Consider the following 24,353-nt stretch of genomic DNA (forward strand, 5'->3'; position numbering starts at 1 on the left):
GGGAGAGGCTGGGCCGGCGCTGCTGCCACGTGCAAGGGAAAGGTCCAGCCCAAGAAAGGGGAAAAGCCCTTCCTCATACTTAACAAGGATTTATCACAGTGTGGCTTTGGCCTGGAAGCACCGAGATACAGTCTCTCTCCAGACTCTTCAGACAAAAACACCTACATTTCTGTGTGCACATATGGGCACGTGTCTAAGCTGGCTGAGGACTCGGCTATACACCAACAAGCAGCAATGGCACGCTGGACTGGCTGGCACCAGCACAGGGCTGCAGCCCAGCTTTGCCAGCACAATCCCACTGGTCAGGCAGCCTGGGCCTCCACAGACACTTCCTGTCACATGGCAGTAGAAATAGAATGGAGAGCCCAAAATACAAAAATAAACACTTTGTTGCCCTCTCTGGCACCAAGGTTCCTCTCCTGAACTCAAGGGAAGTTTGTAACTGAGAAATTGGCTTGGGTGTGATATTCCTCAAAAGCATTTGTTAGGAGGGTATGAAATATTTGGCAAGTTTTAAGGACAACAGAAGTAGATTGTTGGAATTTGTCAGAGCTGAAGTCAGTGACATCTTCAACATTTTTGCTGCAGAGAAAGAGGGTCTCATCTTCAGGCAAACCAGAGCACACAGCCCACTCCAGAGGGATTGGATTTCAAAGTCTCCAAGAGCAGCACCAGCCTTGGTGAAGTGCTCGCTGAATAGGGCTGCAAACAGAACCCTGCTGCTGACCACCTCCACCAGCCTGGCACCAGCAGTGCCCCTGCCTGCTCTGAGAGCAGCCTTGGCATGTCCTGCTCTGTGGGGACAGCTGCTGGTCCTTGCAGCACCTGCCTGGGGACCTGCAAGGGACAACTCAGAAGCACAAAGCACCAGGGTTTGTGCAGGACCAGCACATGTGAGTGAAGCAGAACATGCATTGGAGTGCTTTGGGCCACTGAATTAGTGCAGCATTCTGCCCTCTCCCTATTTCTTTCCCTCTTGTTCCTACTGCAACCTCTACAATCATTCACATTTTCATAGGTGTAAATGATGGCATATTTTGCCCCAAACCACACCTGTCTGCTTGCCCTGTCTTAAGTTTTCACAGCATCCCAAACCAGCACCATCCTGCAGGTCAATGTGACATCCCAGACCTGTGGTGCCAATGGGGTTTGCACACAGAGCCCTCCAGGCAGCTCTGTGTAACCACAGGAGCTCACGCAGGGGCTGCACAGGTCTCTGCAGCCATTCAACATGCTCAGGCCACAAGCAACAAGAAGAAGCTCTGGGATTTTCTGAACACAAGGACTTTAGCCAAGTGCTAGTCTGCCAAAATTGTGATAACATGAGGGCTTACTCTGGGCAACTACTCTGCTAGGACACTGCCAACCTGGATTTACTGGATTAATCTGGTGTACATCATATCTTGGCCTTAACTTCTGGACACTCCTGCAAGCAGAAAAGCTGCAAGATTTGCTCTGCGGACAGACAGACTGAAGTAGACAAGATCCTGGGTTCAGATGTCCCAGTTTTTTGAAGCTGGTGTGTCCCAATAGCTCCTGTCCTACCTGGCACAGGGCAGCTGTGGGGCACTGAGATGGATGGACAGCTCCTGCAGCTCCAGCCTCATCCAATGCTGAACTCTGGCTTCCCTTCTGTAACTGAAAAGAGAAGATTTTCTCATCACAGTGAAGTAAGAGAAGCTCTCTCCTCTTCATCTGGTGCCTAATCAGAAAGTAGCAGCACAATGGCACAATGTAAGCTGTTAACCTCGCTAATTTGGGCAGAGACCATCAGATCCACAAGAGTACTGTGAGGCTTTAATGGTTCAAGTGGCCATCCCTTTACAGCCAACATCCATTTTTAGAAGTGGTGAGAAAGCTTTTGCAATGCCAGTGCCACCACCTCCAGCTTGGCCTAGAGCAGCAGGTTTGGTGCCTTGTGATGCACTTACCTGTTGTGGTGCTGCTGGCAGAGACTGGCAGTGCCAAACCTGGGCCCAGGGAGGTACAGGCAGCTGCTGGACATGAACCGTGGTGTTCTGCTCTCCAAACAGCTCAGGCCTGTCTGTACTGAGAGTCTTGACCTGATTATCTCTTCCAAAGCACAAAGCTGAACTTGAATCACAGCACAGAATATTTATCTTAGAGAAAACCTGAGAATGACCCTTCAAGACCTGCCATAAGAAAGCAAATACTTAGGGTTCTTTGAAAGCCAGCTTAAAAGAGACTGTGAAACAGTGGAAACAGTGGTGTTCTGCCAAAATACACGTGGGCTGACAAGTTTACAAGACACTGTTACAACACACAATAAGAGAATGATTTGCTGTGTACAGTAACAAGCCATCTTTGTTAAAATCTGTTATCCAAAAATTATATTTATTATCCATGCAATCATCTATGCAGAGTCATATGCACAATTGCATTGGAGGGAAACCACACTTATTTTAAATAATTAAGCATTTTACTATTTCCTTGAATTTGAAAAATATCCTTTAATTGCTAAAGGATGCACATTTAGAGAGAACCTCTACTTCAGTCTGTCTAGTGCTTAGAGTCATTCTGGGGTCCCACTATCAAATGAAATATAGCACATTATTTCAAAATCACACTGCAAGTTACAAACCACGTTTTAATTGCAGGTTGCATGCAATGTTATTGTGCAACCTTTGTGCTTCACTGAGACACCAAGGAAGCTACAGAAATTCAAACTAATGGAAATAATCATACGCATACAGCAAGCGAAACCAAGGAACAATAATTATACATCAGTTATATCAAGGATATTACTGCAAAGAGACAGATTAATAATGTACAAAAAATTGGATTTTTATGTGCAGATTGGTACAGCACAACTTTGTTTTACATTTTAAAATTGCTAAAAGAGCTACTGTCATGATTTCTTGTTTCTGAAGCATAGCAAACGCAATTTGCAGAATGGTGTGGACAACACTGGGGCTGCTGGAACACAAAGAACCTTTGGTATCATAAGGTGTTACATGGAGCTGAATTTTAAACCAACTCTACTGGAGAGACTCCTGACAGGTCTTTCTGAAATTATCCTCAGTTCCTCTCAGTGTTTAGGAGCTGAGAAAAAATACTTAAGTGGTACACTTACCTATAAATTATACAATCATGCACATTGGCACTAAAACTCATTCCCAACCTGCTGATATAGGAGTGCCATTTACAACTGTAAAGTTCTGATATATCTCACCATAGTTACACAACATAAGGAAAAAATACACTGTTCAACATTTTGGCATACTAATAAATAAAATCCAGACATGGTCTATTAAAAATATCAAAGTAATCCTGTGCACAAGCTTCTTTTTTATATAGTTATATTTGTTATGCCGAAGAAATCACAGAGAGCAAGAATACAATTTGGGGTGAATTATAGGAGTACATTTCCCTTCCAAAGCTATTATAGCTCAATATATGTTCCCTCTATCAACTACAGTGCTGTCCCAGCAGCAGTTTCAGCACTTCTTTCTCCCAGATTTTATAGCATCACACCTCAGTACAATGTTCTGCTGCTGCTGCTAAAGATACACCATGGCATTTGCATATACAAGAACATCCACATCACTGAATAATTTACTTGATATTAAAACCCATCTAAAGCTTTTGATGGTTTCTGGTATTGGATTATTCCTCTTTTATCAGTCTTGGGTTATATGACAGTAACTGTTGAAGTTGGGGTAAAAGAAAGGAGTATCTTAAGGCAGTTTTAGCAAACAATAGTGGGTTTTTTTCACACTTAACTGTGTTTTCTGTATAATGATTTAACATCCACTTCTGCATGTTTTGGCTATCAGATTACTTTTTGACCGGACTACTCAGGTCAGGTCATTGGAAATGTTCTTGCTTCCTTTCTGGAGCCACACAGAACTTGAGAGAGGTCCACTGCTATTAAGATTTGTGAATGTTTCTGTACTTCTTCTATTCTTTCTTTGCATGAAAAATGAACAGCAGCAGCTCCCTCAAGGAAGAATCACCTGGACACACAGACAGATACAAAGACAACCCTACTGACAACTCCTGAAGTATAAGAATGCAGTTTATCACACTTTTAGCAAAAACACAAGGCCACAGAATAAACTAAAAAAAAAAACTGTTTTATTGTGACATTTATGACATTGAACCCTTGTTGATATGAATGACTATGGGTACTCTTGACATGTTACAATATGTCATGGTGTAGGATGGCACTGATTGTCATCTGACTTTTGAGAATGTTTAATGGTCCCTACTGACCTCAGTGCATTTTGGCAAGTCACAGAAACTTTATCATCAGGTTTGTGTATACAGTTAACAAGTAGTTGGTCTTATAAGCACCATTACAAACCCTCACATTAAGGGTATTATTAATCTAGTTTACAAATGCTTCATTGATAAAAATAGCATGATTACAGTATACACACACTTAATTTACATGTAATGTATTATAGGCATAACTGAGATAAACTACTGAGCTAACTTTGGTTGATTGAAGTATTTAGACTGAATAATGGCAATTTTGGCTTCTAAGTTGTGTAGATATTACAGTGCATTTATAAATCTAGGTTGAAAATTTACTAGCACCAAATGGATATCATAAATGGCTGACCTAGTAAGTTGTAGTTGGAGAAGCGAAGTTTAAGAATTACAAAAATAGAGCTGTCCATCAGTTGAAAGCACATTCTTGTACCTCTGCTGATATGATGATGTGTCTCAGCATCAGTGGCCAACTTCCAATGATAAAAGTCCCAGTTTTCAGGATTCAGCATATCAAGGTAGCTCAGCTACACGTAAAAGCCTGAGAAAGTGGTAGTTTTGAGCTCATGTATTCATCCTGTACCTTGTTTATGTAATAATACGATAGTGCTTGTTCATACAAAATGTACTCTTGTAAGATTGTACCTATGATATGGAGAATCTGATTGGGAGGAATATTCAGTCCTACCTATCTATCTTTGGTTTAATTATTTGGTCTTTGGTTGATGAATTAATGAAGCAATATCTGAATTTTCATTTTCAGGTTATCTCCCAGCTCACCACTGAGGTAGTCTTTGTCATGTTTTGCTTCAAGCTGGTTAAGTTCCTTCTTTTTATAGAGTGGAATACTACTGATTTGTAATGAATAATTTCCAGGCACTGGCTTCTTCTTTGTGAAATGAAGGTAACTTATCCCGTCCTTCTTATTGATTCTAAAGAAACCATCTTCATTTCCGGAGTCAATTAAATATCGGTTATGGTTTGTCAGTGTTGTGAGGGCAGGGAGCAGTTCCAGGATGCGATCTTTGTTACTGAGATCTGAGATGTTGATGGAGAAGACTGCTGCTTTCTCAATATCCCAGCTGGCGAGACTGATTGGCGGCTCCAACTCTTGCTGATCCTGCACAAGAACAAAGGATGTCAGCTGGCTTTGTCAGAGAGCATTTCACATGGGCCTGTGTGTGTTCCTTGCTCAGGTCATTCAATACTAATTAGAGAATTTTAAAAAGGAGATTCTGTAACATCATCTGTCAAATCCACTCTTATGGGCCTAGGACTCCTCAGGATGAAGTACAGAGCTTGTCACCATTGCTGTGTGGGTTAGAGGAGCCTGAGACACGTGCTGGAAGTTTCTGTGCACGTGCCTTGCTACCTGACAGGTCAAGCCCCTCCATGCTGGGCGCCTGTGACCAGCCTCCTGCAAAGAGAGCAAACAAGGCACTCTCCTCCTCTCTGCCAGGAGAGCCACAGGCTGAGAGAACAGCTGTGAAGGAGAGCTGGGTCTGTGAGGGAGCCACAGCATTTCATTGGGGATTTTCTGCTTTGCAAGATTTGTTTGGGTTAAGTGTGGAGCCAGGGCAGCCTGCAGGTGCAGCAGAGTGCTGGAAAAGCAGCATCACCCTTCACCTCTGACTGGGTGGTAACATTTCAGACAGCAGCACAAGCTGTAACATTTTCATTTGGAAAGCAAAGGAAACTCTACATTACTTCTGAGACAAAAACACCACCTGACATCCAAAACCAGCTTTGGTCTACTTTAGGGTGTAGATTTTTCCTGAGGGATTGTCTCCTGGCACACATCCTTCTGAGTCCAGCTTCCACAAGACAGCCACAAACTCTTTCCCCCCAGAAAGGGTCAATTACCTCTGCTTCACTTGCAGTTTCATTAGTGCTCCTGCGCTTCCTTCCTCTCTTGGGATAGCCATTGATTTTACATTCATAACAAGCTTCTGGAGAGAGGGAATTGTCATCTACTTCTCCACTGAGTGAAAGCTCTTGTCCTTGACCTCTGCCTAGCCCCACTCCAGAAACACAGTGTCTGAGGAAGGAAGAAATTAAAAATTAACTCCAGTGAGACAAAGATCTTATCAAAAGCTACATTTGCGGGACTGTAAGTACAAATAATTAAGCAATTATGTTGTATTCATCTCCAAGGAAAATTTTCTGCTAAAGTCAACAGATAAAATTCTCACTGAATTACAATGAGGCCACTCTTTATTTCAAGAATCTGCTTTCATGGGTTTTTGCCCAAGAGACCTGCCAATATTTAACAGTCTAAAAACACAGGCTTAAGCTCCGAGTTGTTGTTAGTAATTTCTGTTATCCAGCCTGGAACACATTTAAAGAGACCAATTTTCAACAACTGCTGAAAAATCTGGAGAGTGAGGTCTTTTATAATGCATCCCAAAGCTTTTAGTCACTTACAAAGTTTAAACCACAATCTTCCTGCTTTCCATTTGGTTCTATATGTTGTACAGCCCTAGCATGCCCACTGGGGCAAGGGAAGATTGGTTTTCTTGGTAACGCATACATTTATTTTAAAAAATACTAATTTGAAACACAGAAGAATATGGAACATAAAAAAACCTAAGAGAATGCAGAACTGTTATTCCAACCAGCAGGTGGAACTTCTTGTATAATGTAGTTTCTTTTTTGCAGTTGGTAGGGGGTGTTATTATTAATGTTTGTTTTATTACTCTTTAAGGAGACAAGTGAATCACAGCAAGGAGTGCAAGTTCCCAAGTGCCAAGCTCAGAGGACTTGGCAGACTGCTGGGGTGTGCAGGACAGGTGAAAGCAGTAGCTTAAAATAGAGGATTGAACCTGGTAGCCCTGACCAAATTTCAATTCCAAGCATTAAACCCCTCCCTTTCCATGGTTACCTTTCCCCACCCTCCCTTCTCCCCTCCAATCTCCAAAATCAGTAGGTGCATCCAGCTCTTGAGCACCTTCCCAACCTATCCCTCTTTAATTGCTGACAATCCCCCTGGTTCTGCTGCTCCACACTGCTAAGAAAGGAGTGGACTATGTCCCCTTGGTATCTGTTAGTTTAAAATGAGAATCCCTTACCCTTGTCCTATTCTGAAGTAACCAGGTGGACATCCACAGACGTAGCCACCTTCAGTGTTTGAACAACCATAACTGCATGGGGCTTGTGCAGAACCGCATTCATTGATATCTTGGCAACCTCCACTAAACTGCTCATACTGAAATCCAGTAGGGCACATACATTTATAGCTTCCCAAAGTATTGTGGCAGGATGCTCCTCCACAAATGTGTGCACTGAGACATTCATTTTCATCTGGAAAAGAAGCAGAATATAGCATGTTAACTTTTACCCAGGTACAGCCCAGCCTACCCCTTGTACAGGTTGTGCTTGGCTGAATGTGCTGCCACCTCAGATGGACACAGACAACTGGGCTTGTCCTCTCCCTTGCCTGGGGCAGTGGTCCTTGGGAGATGACTACAACCACACAACAGCAACACTGGGGCTACTCTACAGAAGATGTTTCATGCCATGCCAGGTCATGCTCTGGAGAGCAGCAAAACAGAGAAGATAGCTTTTTTTCTAGAAATAACTGAGAAGAATAAAACATTGTACAGCCTGGTCAATTAATCCCTTGTTCATAGTGCTATTCAACATTAAAGGAAAAAGAGTAAGGAATCAAGTTCTGACACTTTTTCCAGGCATTGGGAATAGCTCCCTACACACTTACATTTAAGTATTAGACATAGGTAAAATATGAGAAGTAGTGAAGTAAAAATAAAAGCAGCTATAGATACAAAAGACTGCTATATTCTGAACCAGTCCTTTTCCAAACTTCCTAAGGGTGGCACTGTAGGAGTTTCAGGTCAGTTCAGGCTTATTTACTGAAAATGGCTACTTTTTGAAATTAAGCTGATCTGATTTTTGATGTCTGATGTGGCAAATTGCTTCAAAAAGTTCTGAATGTTATTGTTCCCCATTTTCTGTGATAAATGTATATGTACATTGTGGGGGTGGGCACACATAAACTCCATTTGGGAAGTACAGAGCAGCATTTCTGACCTCAACATCCAGGTTACAGGAGAATAAGTAATAAGTCAGAGCATTACTGTCTTTTTCCAAACAATTTGGCTCTTTGTTCTTTGTTTAAAAGCAATGTCTTTTCTTCTTGCAGCCTGATTCACGATGTAGTGTACTGTGGAAGTGCCTGGGCAGGGGATGCAGTCACAGACAGCACAAGACATGGGAGGAACCAAAGCATTCTTCAGTGATTATCTAAATGTGTTGCAGCAACATAAAAAATCCCTGAACGATTCATTAAATAGGCTAAAAAAGACACAAACTGTTTGCAGAGTTGGGATTGCCAAGGAATATGAAGGAATTGTCATGGAAAAACCCAGTACGAGGATTCTTCCCCTGTGGTACACCCAGGAGATCCAGATAAGTATCTTAATATACAGTTATAGACAGTACAACGTGAATATGTGGAGACCACAAGGTATTAAAACCTGGGGCTGAATCCTGTGTTCCCAGAGCCTGTAAGGGTTTGCCACTAACTCAGAGAGATATTTCAGTGCTTCTCACACCTCAGGGCAACTATGCCAACATCATAAATGCTTTTTTGGGCCACAGGAAGTTACTGCACCAAGAGAGATATACTCACTTCATAATGCTCCACAGTGGCAAGAAAGGGGACACCCAGTGAGATTAATTCCCATATTTTGGGTGAGTGTCGGAAGGAAAAAAAAAATTAAGAAAAAAAAATTTGGGACCCTCAGACTGCACAAGCTGTGCTGTCAGGCACTGGCCTTGCCCTCCTGTGCTCTGTAACACACAGCTCTGTCATGCTCAGCTTCAGCAGGAAGGAGAAATACCACGAGGACACAGGCACCCAAACCTCCTTTCCTGCAGCTTTGGATTTCTGCCTGGACTGGCCCATGTCCAAGAAGGTGGAAGTACTGGCTGAATCTTGCACCAGGTGTGGCCCTCAAGAAATTTCCCTGGTGGATTTTCTAGTGGACCAGTATTTTTGGTGCCAAGGCTGGCACCTTTATTTCAGTGGGGCAAATACTCAGTGCTTGTGCATTTTGAAACTGGTATTCCCTGTATAAATCAAAACAGTAGTCAATGGCCTCAAAAGCTGGAATATCAGTGTACACCTGGTTTGGAAATATACTTATTTAAATATTTTCACCCAGGAAGACCTGGAATCAGCCAAGATGTTTCACAAAACGCAACACTGCACTTTTTCAGAATTCCACAGTATTCTCCAGCAGCCAGACATGACAGTGCTGGTTTCTTGGGAGAGTTTTATCCTCCTGCAGATTAAATTTGAATTTAACCCTAAACTCTGCCAATTGACTTAACATTCAAAATGTTTGTGTTCCCTCATTGTTCCTTGTATGTTACAGGCATAGAGTGCTAGAGCAAAACAAATGTCACAGCATGGACTGCATATAATGTCAGGAGGTTTGGTAAGCACAGTTAAAAGCAGAGACCTCCCTGGAGCACCACAGTGATAACAAGGCAAGGCATTTCTATTTTTTTTTGAGAGCAAAGAAAGCCAAACAAAAAGTTATAAAGCTCTCTGCTCTCAAAGAGGTCATCAGACACATCTCTGGGTATCCACACAAGACCAGCTTGCATGAAGCCCATTAAATGTGATGGAAACTGCACATAACTGTCACTAGAGGAAAAATTATTCCTGTTTCTCTTGCTTGAATATGCTGCATACTACACTGCTGAAACTGAGGCTTTTCCCATGACTGCTGCACAGGCAGCCCCATCTATGAGGGCTCAGAGACTTGGTATAGCTACAAAGTTTAGATAGGGAAGAAAGAGGCATTTAATCCACCAGTGTATTTACTTATTAACATAAACTTATGTGCACTAGCATTTGTTAATTATAACCAGAATTGTCCTTTGGGCACTCTAAACTGTATCCTAAAGCTTTAAGAAAGAACCTCTAGATAGACAGCTGCAGGTTTGCTCAAATATTACAAATTGTTAATTCTGTAACAATTACAGAAGAGGAGGGGCATAAACACAGCAGCCTTACTGTAGCTGTTGTAAGAATGACAAAAGCACAGATCAAGTAGTATTTTAATGGAATTTGAGATTGTTGGAGCCAGAAGTTGAATTTTATGATTTAACAATCCAAAGTTGTAGTTCTGAGAGTGCCAGGCTCAATCCACTTAGACAGGACCTTTATCCAAACAGAAACCATTGCAGAGCTGAGTAAGATTTCCTTTGTTCAAACCACAAAATACATGAGCTACACAAGTTTCCTCAAAGTCAATACAACCTCTAGCACCATCAAGGAGAGCTTTGTGCTTAAACAGTGTTGAACCAGCACACGGGTTCCTGTGTTTCATATCCACTCTGCCTTCACAGGAGACCACACTTGTAATGAAACTCTGCTGAACTTAGGAAATTATAATCAGAAAAGAAAGTATGGCAAACTGCACCACTGCCCTTCACTTCTTGCTGCTAACTAGAATGCATGCATTTTAATGTATGGATTTACAAAAGTGACTTGCCAACACATTGGTTCCACTGGTAGTGCTGGAGATATCCTTGTGGGCAGCTGCACCTGTATCCTCCAATTATATTTTGGCAGCCATGCTGACACCGGTGGTTGCCATCACATTCATCAACATCTAAAAGGGTGAAACACACTCTTGAGTTTTGGGTGAGAAGCTCAAATTATGCTGTATTTGGAAAACATGTTACAAATAAACATATATATTCATTTATCATATATATATAATATATTTCAGAATCTTCCAAAAATCTGACCACTCTGGGCCTTTTGGGTTTGGATTTGTGGCTCCACAGCAAGTAATATAGGGCTGAAAATCATGGAAAGCTCTCACATTCAGCAAGGATTTTCAGTTTTTGCATTCTGCTGTGGAGCAGACAGGAGAAAGCCATTTGTATATGGGCTCTCTAATGCCTTCCTAAGGATCCCAGCTCCACAGCAGACAGGCCCTTGCTTTTACCCGGGCATCCAACCCAAAAATCCCAGGATACCTCTTTTCAAAACAACCCAAACTCTGTCCTAGGAGAAGGCTCTAAGGACCCAGAGGAATAAGTCTGCAGCCCTTGAACTCTCTCTTTAGCACCTTGGGGAGGTAAGAGTTCCTGTCACTGAATCCCCCAGAAATCCATGCAAGATTTAAAAGAGGTTCACTGAACTTACAACACGTAAACTAAAATGTTCCAGGCTATGTCTCCTCAGAAAATACCATCCAGCTCTTTAGAATCCCACAATATATCCACATTTTTCTGGCCCATGGTGACAAATACTGCCTTATTGCTAAATTTCTGTATTCCCCCATCACTTCAACCTACACATGCTTGCTTCTGCACATTTTGGTGCTTACTCTACAGGTCCTTCCTTGGGTGACAGTATGAAAGAAGATTAAGGAAGCAAGAGAAGGCTAAGTGAAATGCACTGTGTTGTACCCACCTTCACAGCTCTGCCCAGTCTGATCAAGTGAGAAGCCACGTTGACACTCACAAACAAAACTTCCTGGTGTATTCTGGCAAATGCCCTTTGCCCCACAAAGATTGATCTCAGTAGCACATTCGTTGTTGTCTGAGGGAAAGCAAAGCTCAGCGTCAGTTTGTAGTCATCATTTCAAAGCTGATGTTCTGGCCATGCTAATGATGGAAGGGTTGTGGCAGGAGGTAAAGGCACAACAGTAACACAGGTGTCCCACTGCTCTCCCAGGTTCTCCCTTTGCATTACAGGACAGTTTACACTGCCTTTTGAATTTGAAACACAGAAGTAATAGGAAGGGAAACTTTCTTTTCTTCACCAAAAATATGAAGTTTGATGTTTTGGTCTCCAAACCCCTCCAAGTTCACACCAATACCATGGGATCATCAAACTGACACAGAAACACGATCTAGCTTGCAGAGCAGAAAGTGTGTTTTGCAGAAGGAAGCAGTCTAGTCTAACATTTCCATGTACCCAGTGGGTATGTGATCAGAGGACAACTGCAGAAATGTGTATTTCACAGCTGTTTCAAGAAGCCTTGACATTATCTCAGTGAGCTACAAAAATAAAAATATAACTATTTTTGCTCAATGCTAAAGAAAGGGTAAGGCAAGAATTAAAAAGTGGTGTTTGTACTGGCTGGTTCTTGAAAGTGCAAAGACAAATTATGAAAGCCAGGGAAAGTAGGAGGAAGGGGCCTCTTTGCAGCCCTCTCTGGTGGGATTAGGATCAGAATCCAGCCTGTTTCCATTTGGTTCCTCAGGAAGATGATTTTACCTTCTTGCTACTTTGCTTCTGGAGTAAGGGTCAATAATAAATCCCAAATCCATGTCTACCTTCCCAATGTCACCTACCAATACAGGCTGTATGGTGCTGAGTGAATCCAGGAGGACATTTGCAAGTGAATCCCCCAATAGTGTTGACACAAAGGAACTGACAGTTGTGCTGCTTTGTTGCACATTCATCAAGATCTAAAGAAACCAAGAAAGCATCTTTCAGTTATATTCCCTGGACTCAGAAATAAGTGATTGCAAATAAATAACAGCAAATAAAGCCTTTTGAATATACATCTCACTTTACACACTGGTTCCCAGTTCCTCTTTCATAAAGCCCATATTTAATGAATGGGACTTTGGAGCTTCAGAGTGTCCATGCTAACACGGAATTGCAGACACCACTCTCATTTGTCTGAAAGTTTCTGTGATGTAATAAATGTCTGCTCAGCCAATGGGAAGCCACCATCTTCATGAGATCTGGCAGACTGAAAAATGGCCTTGCACTGTTACACTATTACTCCAAAAGAAGTATTGAAATACTAACAACAAAGTACACTTTGTCATTCTGCATGCCAAATTTGGAATTGCTGCTCTAATTTGTGTGGTTTTAATAAAATCTTAGTTACCAAGACATATAAATGTATGGAATTCTAAAGAATATTCAAAAACCTCTCCTGCACTGCTGTATCTTATCCAGTACTCTGCAAAAGCAGTAGGTAAAAATTCTGTTGATGCTGGGGAATGCACTGCAAACCAGAGTCACCTCTGCATCCAATAGGATTCATCCAGCCATATTGAATGATATGGCTTAAACCATGATATGGCTTCAACGAGCTTACCAAAATAAGAACAATCATATATATAATTAATTACAAAATCTTTTAAGATCAGCTGCCATTAACCTGCAAAAATTCCTGTTGATCTGTTGTTCATCCAAATTAACAAGAAATTAAGTGAAATACCAGCTCCATCCTGTGCAGGGCCACTTCCACTGTCTTTAGTGGAAATACTCATGTGAATCAAGGAGACAGATTTGCATCATTTAAATGTCCTTGTAATTATTTTTGTCTGTGAAACGCAGTTTCTGCAGTAAATTCTTGATTTTTACCTTTGCAGCTTCTCCCATCTTCTTGTAGGATGTATCCTTTTGGACATGAACACTGGTAGCTCCCCTCTGTGTTTTTGCAGATGAAATTGCAAGGTTTTGGAGACTCGTTGCATTCATTCAGATCTACAAGAAGCAAAACCAGATACCTCAGTGCCAGTAATCAAGATTTGTGATAATGTTTTACAAAATGTTCCGGATAGATCAGAAAGAAATCCAAATCCCCCAAGCATTAACAAGTGACATTTTATTTTCTCATTTTTCAAACATATTTCTATTTCTTTCTTTCTTCAAGTCCTCTCTTAGAAATAAACTTCATATACAAACACCACAATGTAAAACCTACCAATGCAAAGAGTGCCAGTGACATCTGTAGTATAGCCCAGATTGCAAAGACAATGGTAAGTTCCCCTCTCATTGATGCACTCCCCGTTGCGGCAAACATCATGAATAACCTTGCACTCATCAATATCTGCAATTAAACAAGGGATAGTTCTCAATGGAACAAAACTGATTTTGTACAGCTTCAATAGATTCTTGTGACCTGACACAGAGAAATCCACATCATACATAAAATAATTACATAAAATACTGAAATATTGTACAGATTTAAGGATAAATAGTAAGTGGAAAAATACAGAATGGAGCATAGAGGAGGGCAACAAGGCTGGTGAGGTGCTCAGAACACAAGCCCTATGAGGAATGTTTGAGGGAACTGGGGTTGTTTAGCCTGGAGAAGAGGAGGCTTAGAGGTGACCTTATTGCTCTCTACAACTTCCCGAAGGGAGGCTGTAGATAGATGGGGGTTGGTCTCTTTCACCGGGCAGCAACTGGCAGAACAAGAGGACACAGTCTCAAGCTATGTCAGGGAAGGTATAGGTTGGCTATTAGGAAAAAAAAATAACCAAAAGAATAATAAAGTACTGGAATTGTCTTCCCAGGGAGGTGGCAGAATCACCATCTCTGGATGTGTCTAAAAAAAGACTGGACATGGCACTTGGTGCTATAGTCTAGTTGAAGTGTTAGGGCATAAGTTGGACTTGATGATATTAGAGGTCTCTTCCAAACTCATTATTCTGTGATTCCGTGATTAATCTTTCTTATGCAATGAACAAGCTGTAAGTGGAAGGAACAACTAAAGCTGATAATGTATGAGCCTTCACAAATCAAACATCCCTTTGCCTTCATGTACACAAATAGCTCCCAACCTGTGCCTGCAACACACTCAAATGTGAGATGCAAATTCCCATTTGAGTGCATATCAGTCAACCAGGACATAAAGCAAGTATCTACCAAGATGGGATGGATGCCTCATCATCCAGGGCCTTTGGCTGTGCACCTTCTTCCCAAAGGACTCTACTCAGTCAACATGAAAAATCTCAGAAAATTTCAGCTGATATCCAAAACACATAGCACATGACAGTGTTCAAATATGCAAAAAAGAGAGTTTACAATTTATCACCTAATTTGGCATTGTTTACAAGATCATTTAATGCAAAGTACCTGCTCCACTGGATGTGTATCCTCGGCCATGAGGGCAAAGCTTCTTGAAGGCCACGGTGCCTGGGAAGGGACAGACCTCACAGTTCTGCCCCCAGCCTCGGCCACCGTCACAGCAGCATTCAGACTTGGTGACAGCATTCCTGTTGCTCGATCCGATTTGGCACATACTTTGTAAGACTTCAGTGAAGCAGTAGCCCTCCCTGTTGTCTGGAAGACAAATTGTGCATCACAGAGAATCCTAATGGTGAATTCCAGAGGGTCATGAAATGCTGGGAATTTAGACAGAAATATAACAGAAAGGGCATACTTCACCCTGAGACTGTGGAACTGAGAGTGAAAGACTACCAGCAGTAAGAACAAGAGAATGACATCTAAGGGAAACAAAGACAAGAAATTTAGCAAAAGGCAGAAGACAAGAAGCTACAATATGCTTATAAAAATGTATGTTTCTGTTTGAACCTAGAGAAAAAGGACTGGCTGAAAATCAGGACCAAAGAAATGTCCAAAGAGCAGTTCCTGGCTGACTGAAATCATGGAACAGTCAGCTTTCACAGCAAGTCACCCCAGCTGGACTGACTGAGGCAGGGATATGGGGAGCATGGAAGGAGGAACTTGCAGGAGGACACCTACATACAAGGGCCCCTTCCTAAAGGCATGTAAATTCAAGAGTGCATTTTCTCACCATACATTTCCAAGTTTAATTTCAGCCCTCATTGCTGCTATGCAAGTGACAGCTCATTCAGGTGTAAATTGAGACTTACCAAGGCACTCGTCCTGGGTGTCGCTGACCGTGAATCCCTCGTTGCACTCACACCTGTAACTCCCCAGTGTGTTCAAACAACGGCCGTTCTCACAGAGCCCAGGTTTGGTCTGACATTCATTCTCATCTGCATTTTTGAAATTTTATTACAAAAATCAAGTCCATTATTAGATTAATGTATGTATGAGGTTGGTATAGAACTCTTATGCTGTGCATTCGGCCTGGTTAAACTTAAATATTTTTTTTTTCTTATATTTTAAAGTGTCTTTTTTTCAATTTTCAGAGGAAAGATGTCCATCTAGCTCACAACTGTTATATACATCTGCAGTACATTCCTCACTGGTTTTCAAAATTTTTCATAGTTACAGCTGCAGTTCTGAATGCCATCCCAGGTTTAAAAAAAATCAATCTACTCTCATTCATGCTAGCAGACATAAACAAGCCTACAGCTACCAACCCAAATCCTCACCTTCTTCTCTTAGAGCATTCAGCAGCAGCAGTACTAACTGATTATAAAAACACCCACACCCAGATTTTTCACTTACTACCCACAGATGTGTATATCTGAACAGCAAAACCAAGTGTGTACAGCACCAATAGATCCATTACACAAGAAGTTGTGCAATTCTGCCCCTGAGTTTCTTAACACTTTGTTAAATCCACAATTTTCAGTCCTGCTGAGGAACTGTGTATTTCAAGAGCTTCAACACTTCAGTGTCACTTACCTATACAGCCTTCCCCATCTGGTCTGCGCTGATAACCAGGGCCACAGATACACATATAGGTGCCAATTAGGTTTTTGCATTCCATCTGCTTTGAGTCACAGTCATGAATTCCTTCTTCACACTCATTCTGATCTAAAACACAAGGTTTAGACTTTATTATATACAGACATGATCCTGGAAATTCACAATAGTAAATTCTGACCTTGGAATCTCTATCATAATCAAACCCTACACATACATTTATTGTTATAAACAAAACATAAACTATACTAGCCTTGAGAAAATTAATTTCTCCCAAATGCCTGTTTTTAGGGCAAGACAAAACTATACCTCACTTTAGGTAGATGTATAAATTTACTGGCAGGACAGGCCTAGTACGATCAAGTGCATAATGCAAACCATAGAATTTCTTCCCAAATTCTGACTCAGTTACTTCCTGGGATTAAAACTCTGCCCGAATAGTGCAGTGAGTCAGAGCCCTGCCCCTGCAGGAACTGAAATCATTATCTCATAACTGTGAGAGCCTGGTAGGAGCTTTACCTCTGCACATTCTCCGGTCCTCCCGCAGAACGTACCCCCCGGGGCACTTGCACTCGTAGGATCCAAAAGTGTTCACGCAGCGGAAAGCGCAGAGCAGAGGGTTCTGAATGCACTCATTCACATCTGCATTTGGGGCGACAAAGAGCATGGGAGGAGGGAAATACTTGTGTAAAACTCAGCAGACTTGAGTGCACAGGCTTTAGGTACAGGCAATATCACAATTTACTGAGGACTAGATTTTAATAGCTGGGGACCCTTGGTTCCACTCTTCATGGATTTCTGTAGAGAAGCAGGCACCAGACGTGCCAGGATGTTTGCACAGCTACCTGAAGTTTCAATAAATTCAACAGCAAGCAGCCAATGGAAATAATTTCCAGGTCCATGCTGCCAAAATACTTGCTCAGTTAAAACTAGATCTTTTCCGCACCTAGGTTCATTTTTTCTGATTGGTTATGCAGGAATTCAGCTTCTTCATAAACTGAATTCCATAAAACAATATCCTTACTAGAAAGATTATTCTGAAGTGCATTTACATACAAAATGCCTGGACTACTTGAGTAATTACTGCTATATAATGATGATTATGCACTCAGCTAGCTCCTCCTCTGCAATTTGAGCTTTTACCCGAATTCCACAGAGAAGCAAATGAATCTTTAACTATATGTAAAAATAAAGCAATCTGATGCAAAAATAGAAGCATTCTTTTGCATGGGCTTGCAAAGAAATAGACTATGGCAGATAATTTAGGAACAGCTGTGTTAAGTCAGAGGACAGTGTCAGAACGTCCTAGGACATTCTCCTCTCCCTGGCTGTAACAGAAGAAGATGAATATTAAAAACCTCATACCATGTATGCAGAGATCTTTCCCCTGATACAGCCTCTCAATTTAAGGGCTTCCACAGCCAGAAGCCACAACCAAACTATCAAGCTTAATTTCCACTGATGGATTCCCCCACAAATTTGTATAATCTCTTTCTGGGTCAATTTATACTTGCTAATATTCTGTAGCAAAGGATTCCACAACTTACTTCCACATGGTACTTCCAATAAGTACCATGCATATAAAAATATTTGCTTTGGTTTGTCTAACATGGTCCCTCTATTTTTGGTACCTTTACCTCTTGTGGCTTTATAAAATCATGTATCTCTTCAACCACATTTTCCACACTCTAAAATTATTTTCTTTTTCTTCTATACCTCTGATCTTCCTTACTTCTCTTCATGCATTTTCAAATTTTAATTTTTGAAATGAGACCCCAAAGCAGGAAAAATATTCAACCTAGGGGTACCATTGTAATTGCTGAGTACTTTATTTGTATTTTCTTGTTTGTTCCCTGTTTCTTCCCTAACTCACTCAAGCAGCCCATTTCCTATCTTCATCATGCACAGTGAGTCTCTTCACTCAAGGAGACAGGCAAAAGCCATACACACAGTAAGCAGCACTTCTGGAACTGTTCTGAAGAGACTGCACCCCAACATGCTCCTCTCTGGGCTGTCCCTTAGTAGATACCACTGGAAAGTCTGTCCACCCCAGCTCCAGTCAGAAAAACATACTACAGTTCAAGGTGGATATGGGAAGGAGAGCCCATTTTCCCATTTCAGATAAAGAGGTATTGTTCCAAGTGTCCATATTTTATTTTTAAAGCTGCTTTACTCCCCTCAGCTGTTTTCAAAATCAGGGAACACAATTACAACAACAGTCCTTAGCACACAGGAGTCTCACCTTCACAGGTCATCATTGGCCCAGGCTCAAATCCTTCTACACAGGTGCATTCAAAGCCTCCTATCACATTCCTGCAAGTTCCATTTCCACATGGGTTTCCAACAGCACATTCATCAGTGTCTGCAAGTAGTTAAACCAAGGCAAGAATACATGGTTATACCCCATCAAAATGATAAAAAATCCATGTTGTTGATGTACAACCAGAAAAATAGAAAATGCAAGAGCTCACTTAAAGTGCTGAATTAGAACCACAGACTCCTAAAATAATTTGGGATTGCTAGAGGCTACCTGGGTTAAACACTCAGCCAGAGCAGGGCCAACTTGAAGTAGATTGCTCAGGCCCTGCTCTGGCAGGTTTTAAGCACGAGCAGAGATGAAGACTCCAAAATGTTAGAATAAAACAACCCCACTGCTCCTTAATGCCATACTTAGCAACTCAGGAGATCTTTGAAATGGAAGCTGGAATGGTTGTACTTACCCACACATTCTGCTCCTTGTAGGATGTAACCATATGGACATTCACAGCGGAAAGACCCATCTGTGTTGATACACTGCCCAAATTTACAGTTATCAGGATCAAGGCACTCATCCACATCTTAACCAGAAATACAAACAACACAGTAAGTGCAACTGGCTTCATGTGCTTTTAGACTTCTCTCAAAGAACAAGTGCTCTGGCAAGAAATATTTCTGAGATCACAAAAATATTAATATTTAAATTCTGACATATTAGGATTAGGACACAGAATTTGTTTTGCAGGCCAGCTTTCAGAATGCAGAAAGGAAACTGATTCTAAATGTCAGGTATAAACCTCTCTGACTGGGACTACAGGGAAAGCAGCAGATATGAAAAGCAGTAGTCATCCAGTACTCCTTAAATGCAAACTTTTGCCAATAAGGCTGAAGTGCTGTTTGTCTTGGGAGAGAACAGAATGTACTGAAGGGATCTGGGAAACCGTGGTTTGCACTTCTGGAGGATTAAAACCATTTACTGTAAACAGGCTACACATATTGTATAAGAAAAGACAAGTATGCTACGTGACACTAGATCCATTCTCTAAGTTTCCTAGTAAGTTTCCTAGCTCTAAAAGAAGTTTAATTTCTGATATTTGAGATAGCCAAGCTGGAATTTGAAATCAGTATGAAAAATTGGGGAAGATAAAAAGCCTAGAAGTTTCCACAATTCATGGCTTTGGGAAATAGTTGCAGAGGTGTTATTCTCAATTGAAATGGAGAATGGCTTATGGGAGGTAAAGGGACACTGATGTAAAAGTGGCACCATGCAGTTCAGGCACTTACCCAGCCTTGCATCACCAGGTCCAACAAGGATGCCAATTCCAAATGGACAAATCTGTCTGAATGCCTCTGAAAACAAAACAAAACAAAACAAAAAAACAAACAAAACAAAACAAAACAAAAAAAAAAACACAAAAAAAAATCAAACCATATGTTAAATTCAATCTTGGCAATCAGCATTCTGCACAAACTACCTGCAACCACTGCCATCAGCTCATCCTCCTCGTGTTCAGGTCATTTCTATTTTAGAACTATCAGTAGTAGTGACTGCATTTTTTCTGCTGTAAAAATAAAATTTCCTTTATTTTCTGAAGACAGCATAATTTAATCCAGACTCGGCTATCTTAAAGCTATTTCTTTTTTAAAAGACGAGAAAAGGGGTTTTGATATCCTTTGGGAGAGTTTGGACTGTGAAAAATACATATGCTGACACTTCAAGGAAATGCTGCAACATAAGCTGTGCCTTTCAACTGACTTTGGTTCACATGGTCCGTGTCAATGGAATGAAACATGCACAGGCAGTAGGCCTAGGAGGAATATTGCAACTGGCACTTCTAATTCTCTTTTCTAACCTCAGCTTTTGTGAGTATTTTCTGCAAAAAATCTACATGACTAATGAATGAAATGAACTGCAATCATGTATTGCTGAAGCCAGTAATGCTGTTAACCGCATTTGTCAGCACGAATTACAATCCGTTCAGCAAATTGCACCACGATGCTACAGAGGCCTGTTGAGTTGTTTGATGTCGAGTTAATCAGTCTTAAAAAGGACACCAACAAAGGAAAGTGTTTCTTTAGCAATGGTCTGAGTAGGCTTTCCTTCCTCAAGGCCTGTATTTTTTTATGCCCTGCTATTTTTTATAAGATTGCAAATTTACATATTTTAAAAACAAAATTCAGATGCAGATCCAGTATAACTGTTTGGGGTTTTATTTTAATTAGATTTCAAGTTTATGGCACCTCTTTCTATAACTATTTATAATTAGGAGAATTCTATTTTTGTCTTGTAGGAATTGCTACTCAGAGCCTATTAAAGACCTACTTGCTGCTTTCTGTATGTGATATCTCCATAGCAAAATACCCAGCAGCTAAACACTGTAACAAATCTATAAGCAAAGAAGGAATATGCTTGATATCTGACTATCCAAGGGATGTAGTTTTTAAGACTGCAATGGCATCTACTTTACAGAGACCTATAACACTAGGGTTAAGCACTTTTAGAAAACTATTTTTTCAAAATTCCTTCTAATAAGAATCCCAATCTCCTTTCTACTCAGAGAGGCAGTATGATAAGCTAGTCAGTAACCCACCATCTGCTTCCTCTGGGCAGAGCTCACAGGGATCTCCCCATCCCTGCCCTTTTAAGGCACAGCAACACTCTTGTTTGGAGTGGTTTCGGGACTTCGGCACAGAACACTTCCCATCTTCAAACTTGGTAAAGCAGTAGCTCACTCTCAGATCTGCATAGAGAAAAGAATTGTTATGAGCAGTTAAGAATAACCTCGGCACAATTTTCACTTAGAGGTGTTGACTGCAAAATTACAGGATGCACACCACCAAAACACCCAACTTCCATCTAGCTCTGTTAATAGGGACTATCATTGTCTCTGACTGTGGAAGATTTGAATAAGGAGGGAAGCTCCCTACCTCAGTAAAGAAAAGCTATGGAACAGTTTACTACTTCAGTCATGGAAAAGCAAGGGTTTTCTCTTTGGTCCAGCAGAAATGGAAGGGTTGTACTGTCCTCTCTTATCCTCATTCCTCTTTGAAAAAAAGGAATATTGCCTCATGACTTTATTACTGGTAAGAATCACTCAAGTCAAGAGATTTTCATCAACTTGCAATGACAATATTGTGTAGTGCTAAAATGAGAGGCAATTTTCAACAGCCCTTTCCTTCCTCACTCTTCCGGAGGTATACACAAACAAAGCAAACTCTCCCTGTGGCACCACATTTTGTCCCCTGAAGCTGGGTAACCAGGATGCTGGACAGAACTGAGATCACAGACCACAAGCATCCAGCAGGCAGGGAGCTGGCAGCTCTCTGTGCTGGCAGGCAGACAGCAGCAGGGCAGTTCTGGAAGCAGCTGCTCATCCAGTCTTCCGGCTGCAGCATCAATGCTGGGCAATGTCCAGGTTTTAACAAAGTCCTAGGTAATGGGAAGTTTTAAAGAAAACTTTGCTTGGCCTGAGATATTTGAAAAAAGAACAGTCCTCTAGGGCATAGAGAGAAGCCCTTTTGAAATGCATACACAAGTGAGCACTTTCCTCTGACATTGTGTGAAACAATGGCCTATGTTAAAAAAGTAGAAGATTGGGCTGCATTCTTTTTTAGGATTTTGTTTCTTGGTAGGTTGTGATTTTTTTTCTTCTTACCTGAAGAAAAGAAAACCCTCAGACTGAAGAAACTTCATTTATATAAGCTACATAAACACAGCTAAAACATGCTTTCTTGATGTTGAGTGAAGTAACTGTGCCAAACTGCACGGTGGTTTGAAGACTTGGATGAATGTTTACTGCAGGTTGGATTCATTTTTACCAAAACCACAATTTCATTTAGCCCACTGTGAAGGGAAGAACTCGCTATGGTGTCAACAAGCATCACTGCTCTGTGCCAAGCAAAACTACAGAGGTCCTTATATAGGTCTTACTCATCAGTGGTTCCCACTGTGCAGTGTATAAGATATTTAATGTTGTATCTATTTAATCATTTCCAAAGCCTTTAAAGTAACTCACTCCCTAATTTTCTGTTCTGGTTCTTTATACACAAAATAAACTAACCTGTGGCTTTTAGTTACTACATATTCAGCTTTGAGCATCTCATATGTTAGTGCCCCAGTTTAGGCTCTGAACTGTGTATGCAGTAATCTGGAAGCCAAATGACACTTCAGATTTCCCTAAACAGATGGGTACTTATTGTCCACACAACATTGTTTGCAAATTTTTTCCAACACTCTTTTTTTCCACCCACGTTTGCAGAGAGGATCATCAGATAACAAGTGTTATGGTGAATATGTAAAGTGCTAAGGAGAGCCTTAAAACTGGAAATGCTTCCTTGAGTCTCATGCTCCATCTCTGTGTCATGTTGCTGTCTACAAAGAATCCAGGTAGCGACAACATTTCTTCCAAGGGTGCAAGAAAAGATTTCAGGACAACATCATTTCTTTGCTTAACATGGTGCATTTAACATTAACTTCACCCCTTTTATTGCAGTGCTCTGTTTAATGAAAAACAGATGTTAGGGCAAGACAGAACCTGGCCCCAGCTACAGAATTATCATGTTTTCCCTATGAAAAACACTGTTTGAGTCCAGAGCTTTCTTGCTGTATTAGAAACAGCTCTCTAAAAAGGCTTTTATGAAACAGCAAACAAATTTTGAAATGCCAGAAAATAGGAATGAACTTACCTTGGCATCGCCTTCCTGTGGAAGACAATACAAAGCCTTCTGGACACAGACATTTGAAGCTGCCTGGAGTGTTGCTACATGTGCCCAGGGCACAAATTTCTGGCTGTTCCACACACTCATCAATGTCTGTAAGAAAAGTAATTAAAGAGATGAAAAATAATAATATTTACACTGGCAGCTGTACTACATAAAGGGCAATTTTACATCATCACTGATATCCATCATATTTGACAAACAAAAAAGCCAAAAAAAAAAAAACCAGAGAGAGGAAGCAGTAGCCCAAGTGCAAAATCCACAGTTACGTTTTCAAATCCTCAGGCAGTGGGCAAACTTCAGCAATGCACCACCAAGGAAATAGCTTGGGATTACATTTTTCTAGGGTTCAGAGCAAGTAGTTCTGGTTCAAACAAATGTTGGTGAGACCTTTTCTAGGAAGTGAGAGACTTATTAGTGGCTACAGTTCAGATCTGTACACTGCCACAAAAGACTAAACATTACTTACATTTAAACGAAAAGGAGATAGGTAACAATTGTGAGCAGCTAAGAAAGAGACAAAAGAAGGATTGTTCTGTACACACCTTCACATTTGTCATTCTGCAGAATGTATCCAGGAGGACAGATACATCTGAATGAGCCATCCAAGTTCTGGCATGTGCCTGGGGAGCATTTTCCAGGCTCCAGTGCACACTCATTGATATCTAGAAGAAAAGAAAGACAATTTATTTAAGGCAATTGCTGTTATCTCAATAAATCCCTGACTGATGCCACTTTAATTTTGATTCCATCAAACTGAAGG

The 24,353-nt window shown here is 41.1% G+C and overlaps 1 protein-coding gene across 1 annotated transcript in view; it reads right to left on the bottom strand.

The window, feature by feature from the left end:
* Window positions 1-3,303: 3,303 nt before the first annotated feature.
* The window catches only part of FBN1 (fibrillin 1), a 145,430-nt gene continuing 124,380 nt past the window's right edge, over window positions 3,304-24,353 (bottom strand). The window contains exons 49-66 of the mRNA XM_077785902.1: window positions 24,136-24,255; window positions 23,558-23,683; window positions 21,463-21,612; window positions 20,156-20,221; window positions 19,336-19,452; window positions 18,858-18,977; window positions 17,135-17,257; window positions 16,595-16,726; window positions 15,871-15,996; window positions 15,110-15,316; window positions 13,953-14,078; window positions 13,610-13,732; window positions 12,580-12,696; window positions 11,693-11,821; window positions 10,761-10,880; window positions 7,305-7,536; window positions 6,100-6,274; window positions 3,304-5,356 (exon numbers count right to left, since the gene is read on the bottom strand). Coding sequence (XP_077642028.1) covers window positions 4,967-5,356; window positions 6,100-6,274; window positions 7,305-7,536; window positions 10,761-10,880; window positions 11,693-11,821; window positions 12,580-12,696; window positions 13,610-13,732; window positions 13,953-14,078; window positions 15,110-15,316; window positions 15,871-15,996; window positions 16,595-16,726; window positions 17,135-17,257; window positions 18,858-18,977; window positions 19,336-19,452; window positions 20,156-20,221; window positions 21,463-21,612; window positions 23,558-23,683; window positions 24,136-24,255 — 2,699 coding nt within the window. The 3' untranslated portion in view covers window positions 3,304-4,966. The remainder of the gene's footprint in view (window positions 5,357-6,099; window positions 6,275-7,304; window positions 7,537-10,760; window positions 10,881-11,692; window positions 11,822-12,579; window positions 12,697-13,609; window positions 13,733-13,952; window positions 14,079-15,109; window positions 15,317-15,870; window positions 15,997-16,594; window positions 16,727-17,134; window positions 17,258-18,857; window positions 18,978-19,335; window positions 19,453-20,155; window positions 20,222-21,462; window positions 21,613-23,557; window positions 23,684-24,135; window positions 24,256-24,353) is intronic.

The sequence above is a fragment of the Lonchura striata genome, chromosome 11, assembly GCF_046129695.1.
Source record: "Lonchura striata isolate bLonStr1 chromosome 11, bLonStr1.mat, whole genome shotgun sequence".
NCBI classification, from domain to species: Eukaryota; Metazoa; Chordata; class Aves; order Passeriformes; family Estrildidae; genus Lonchura; species Lonchura striata.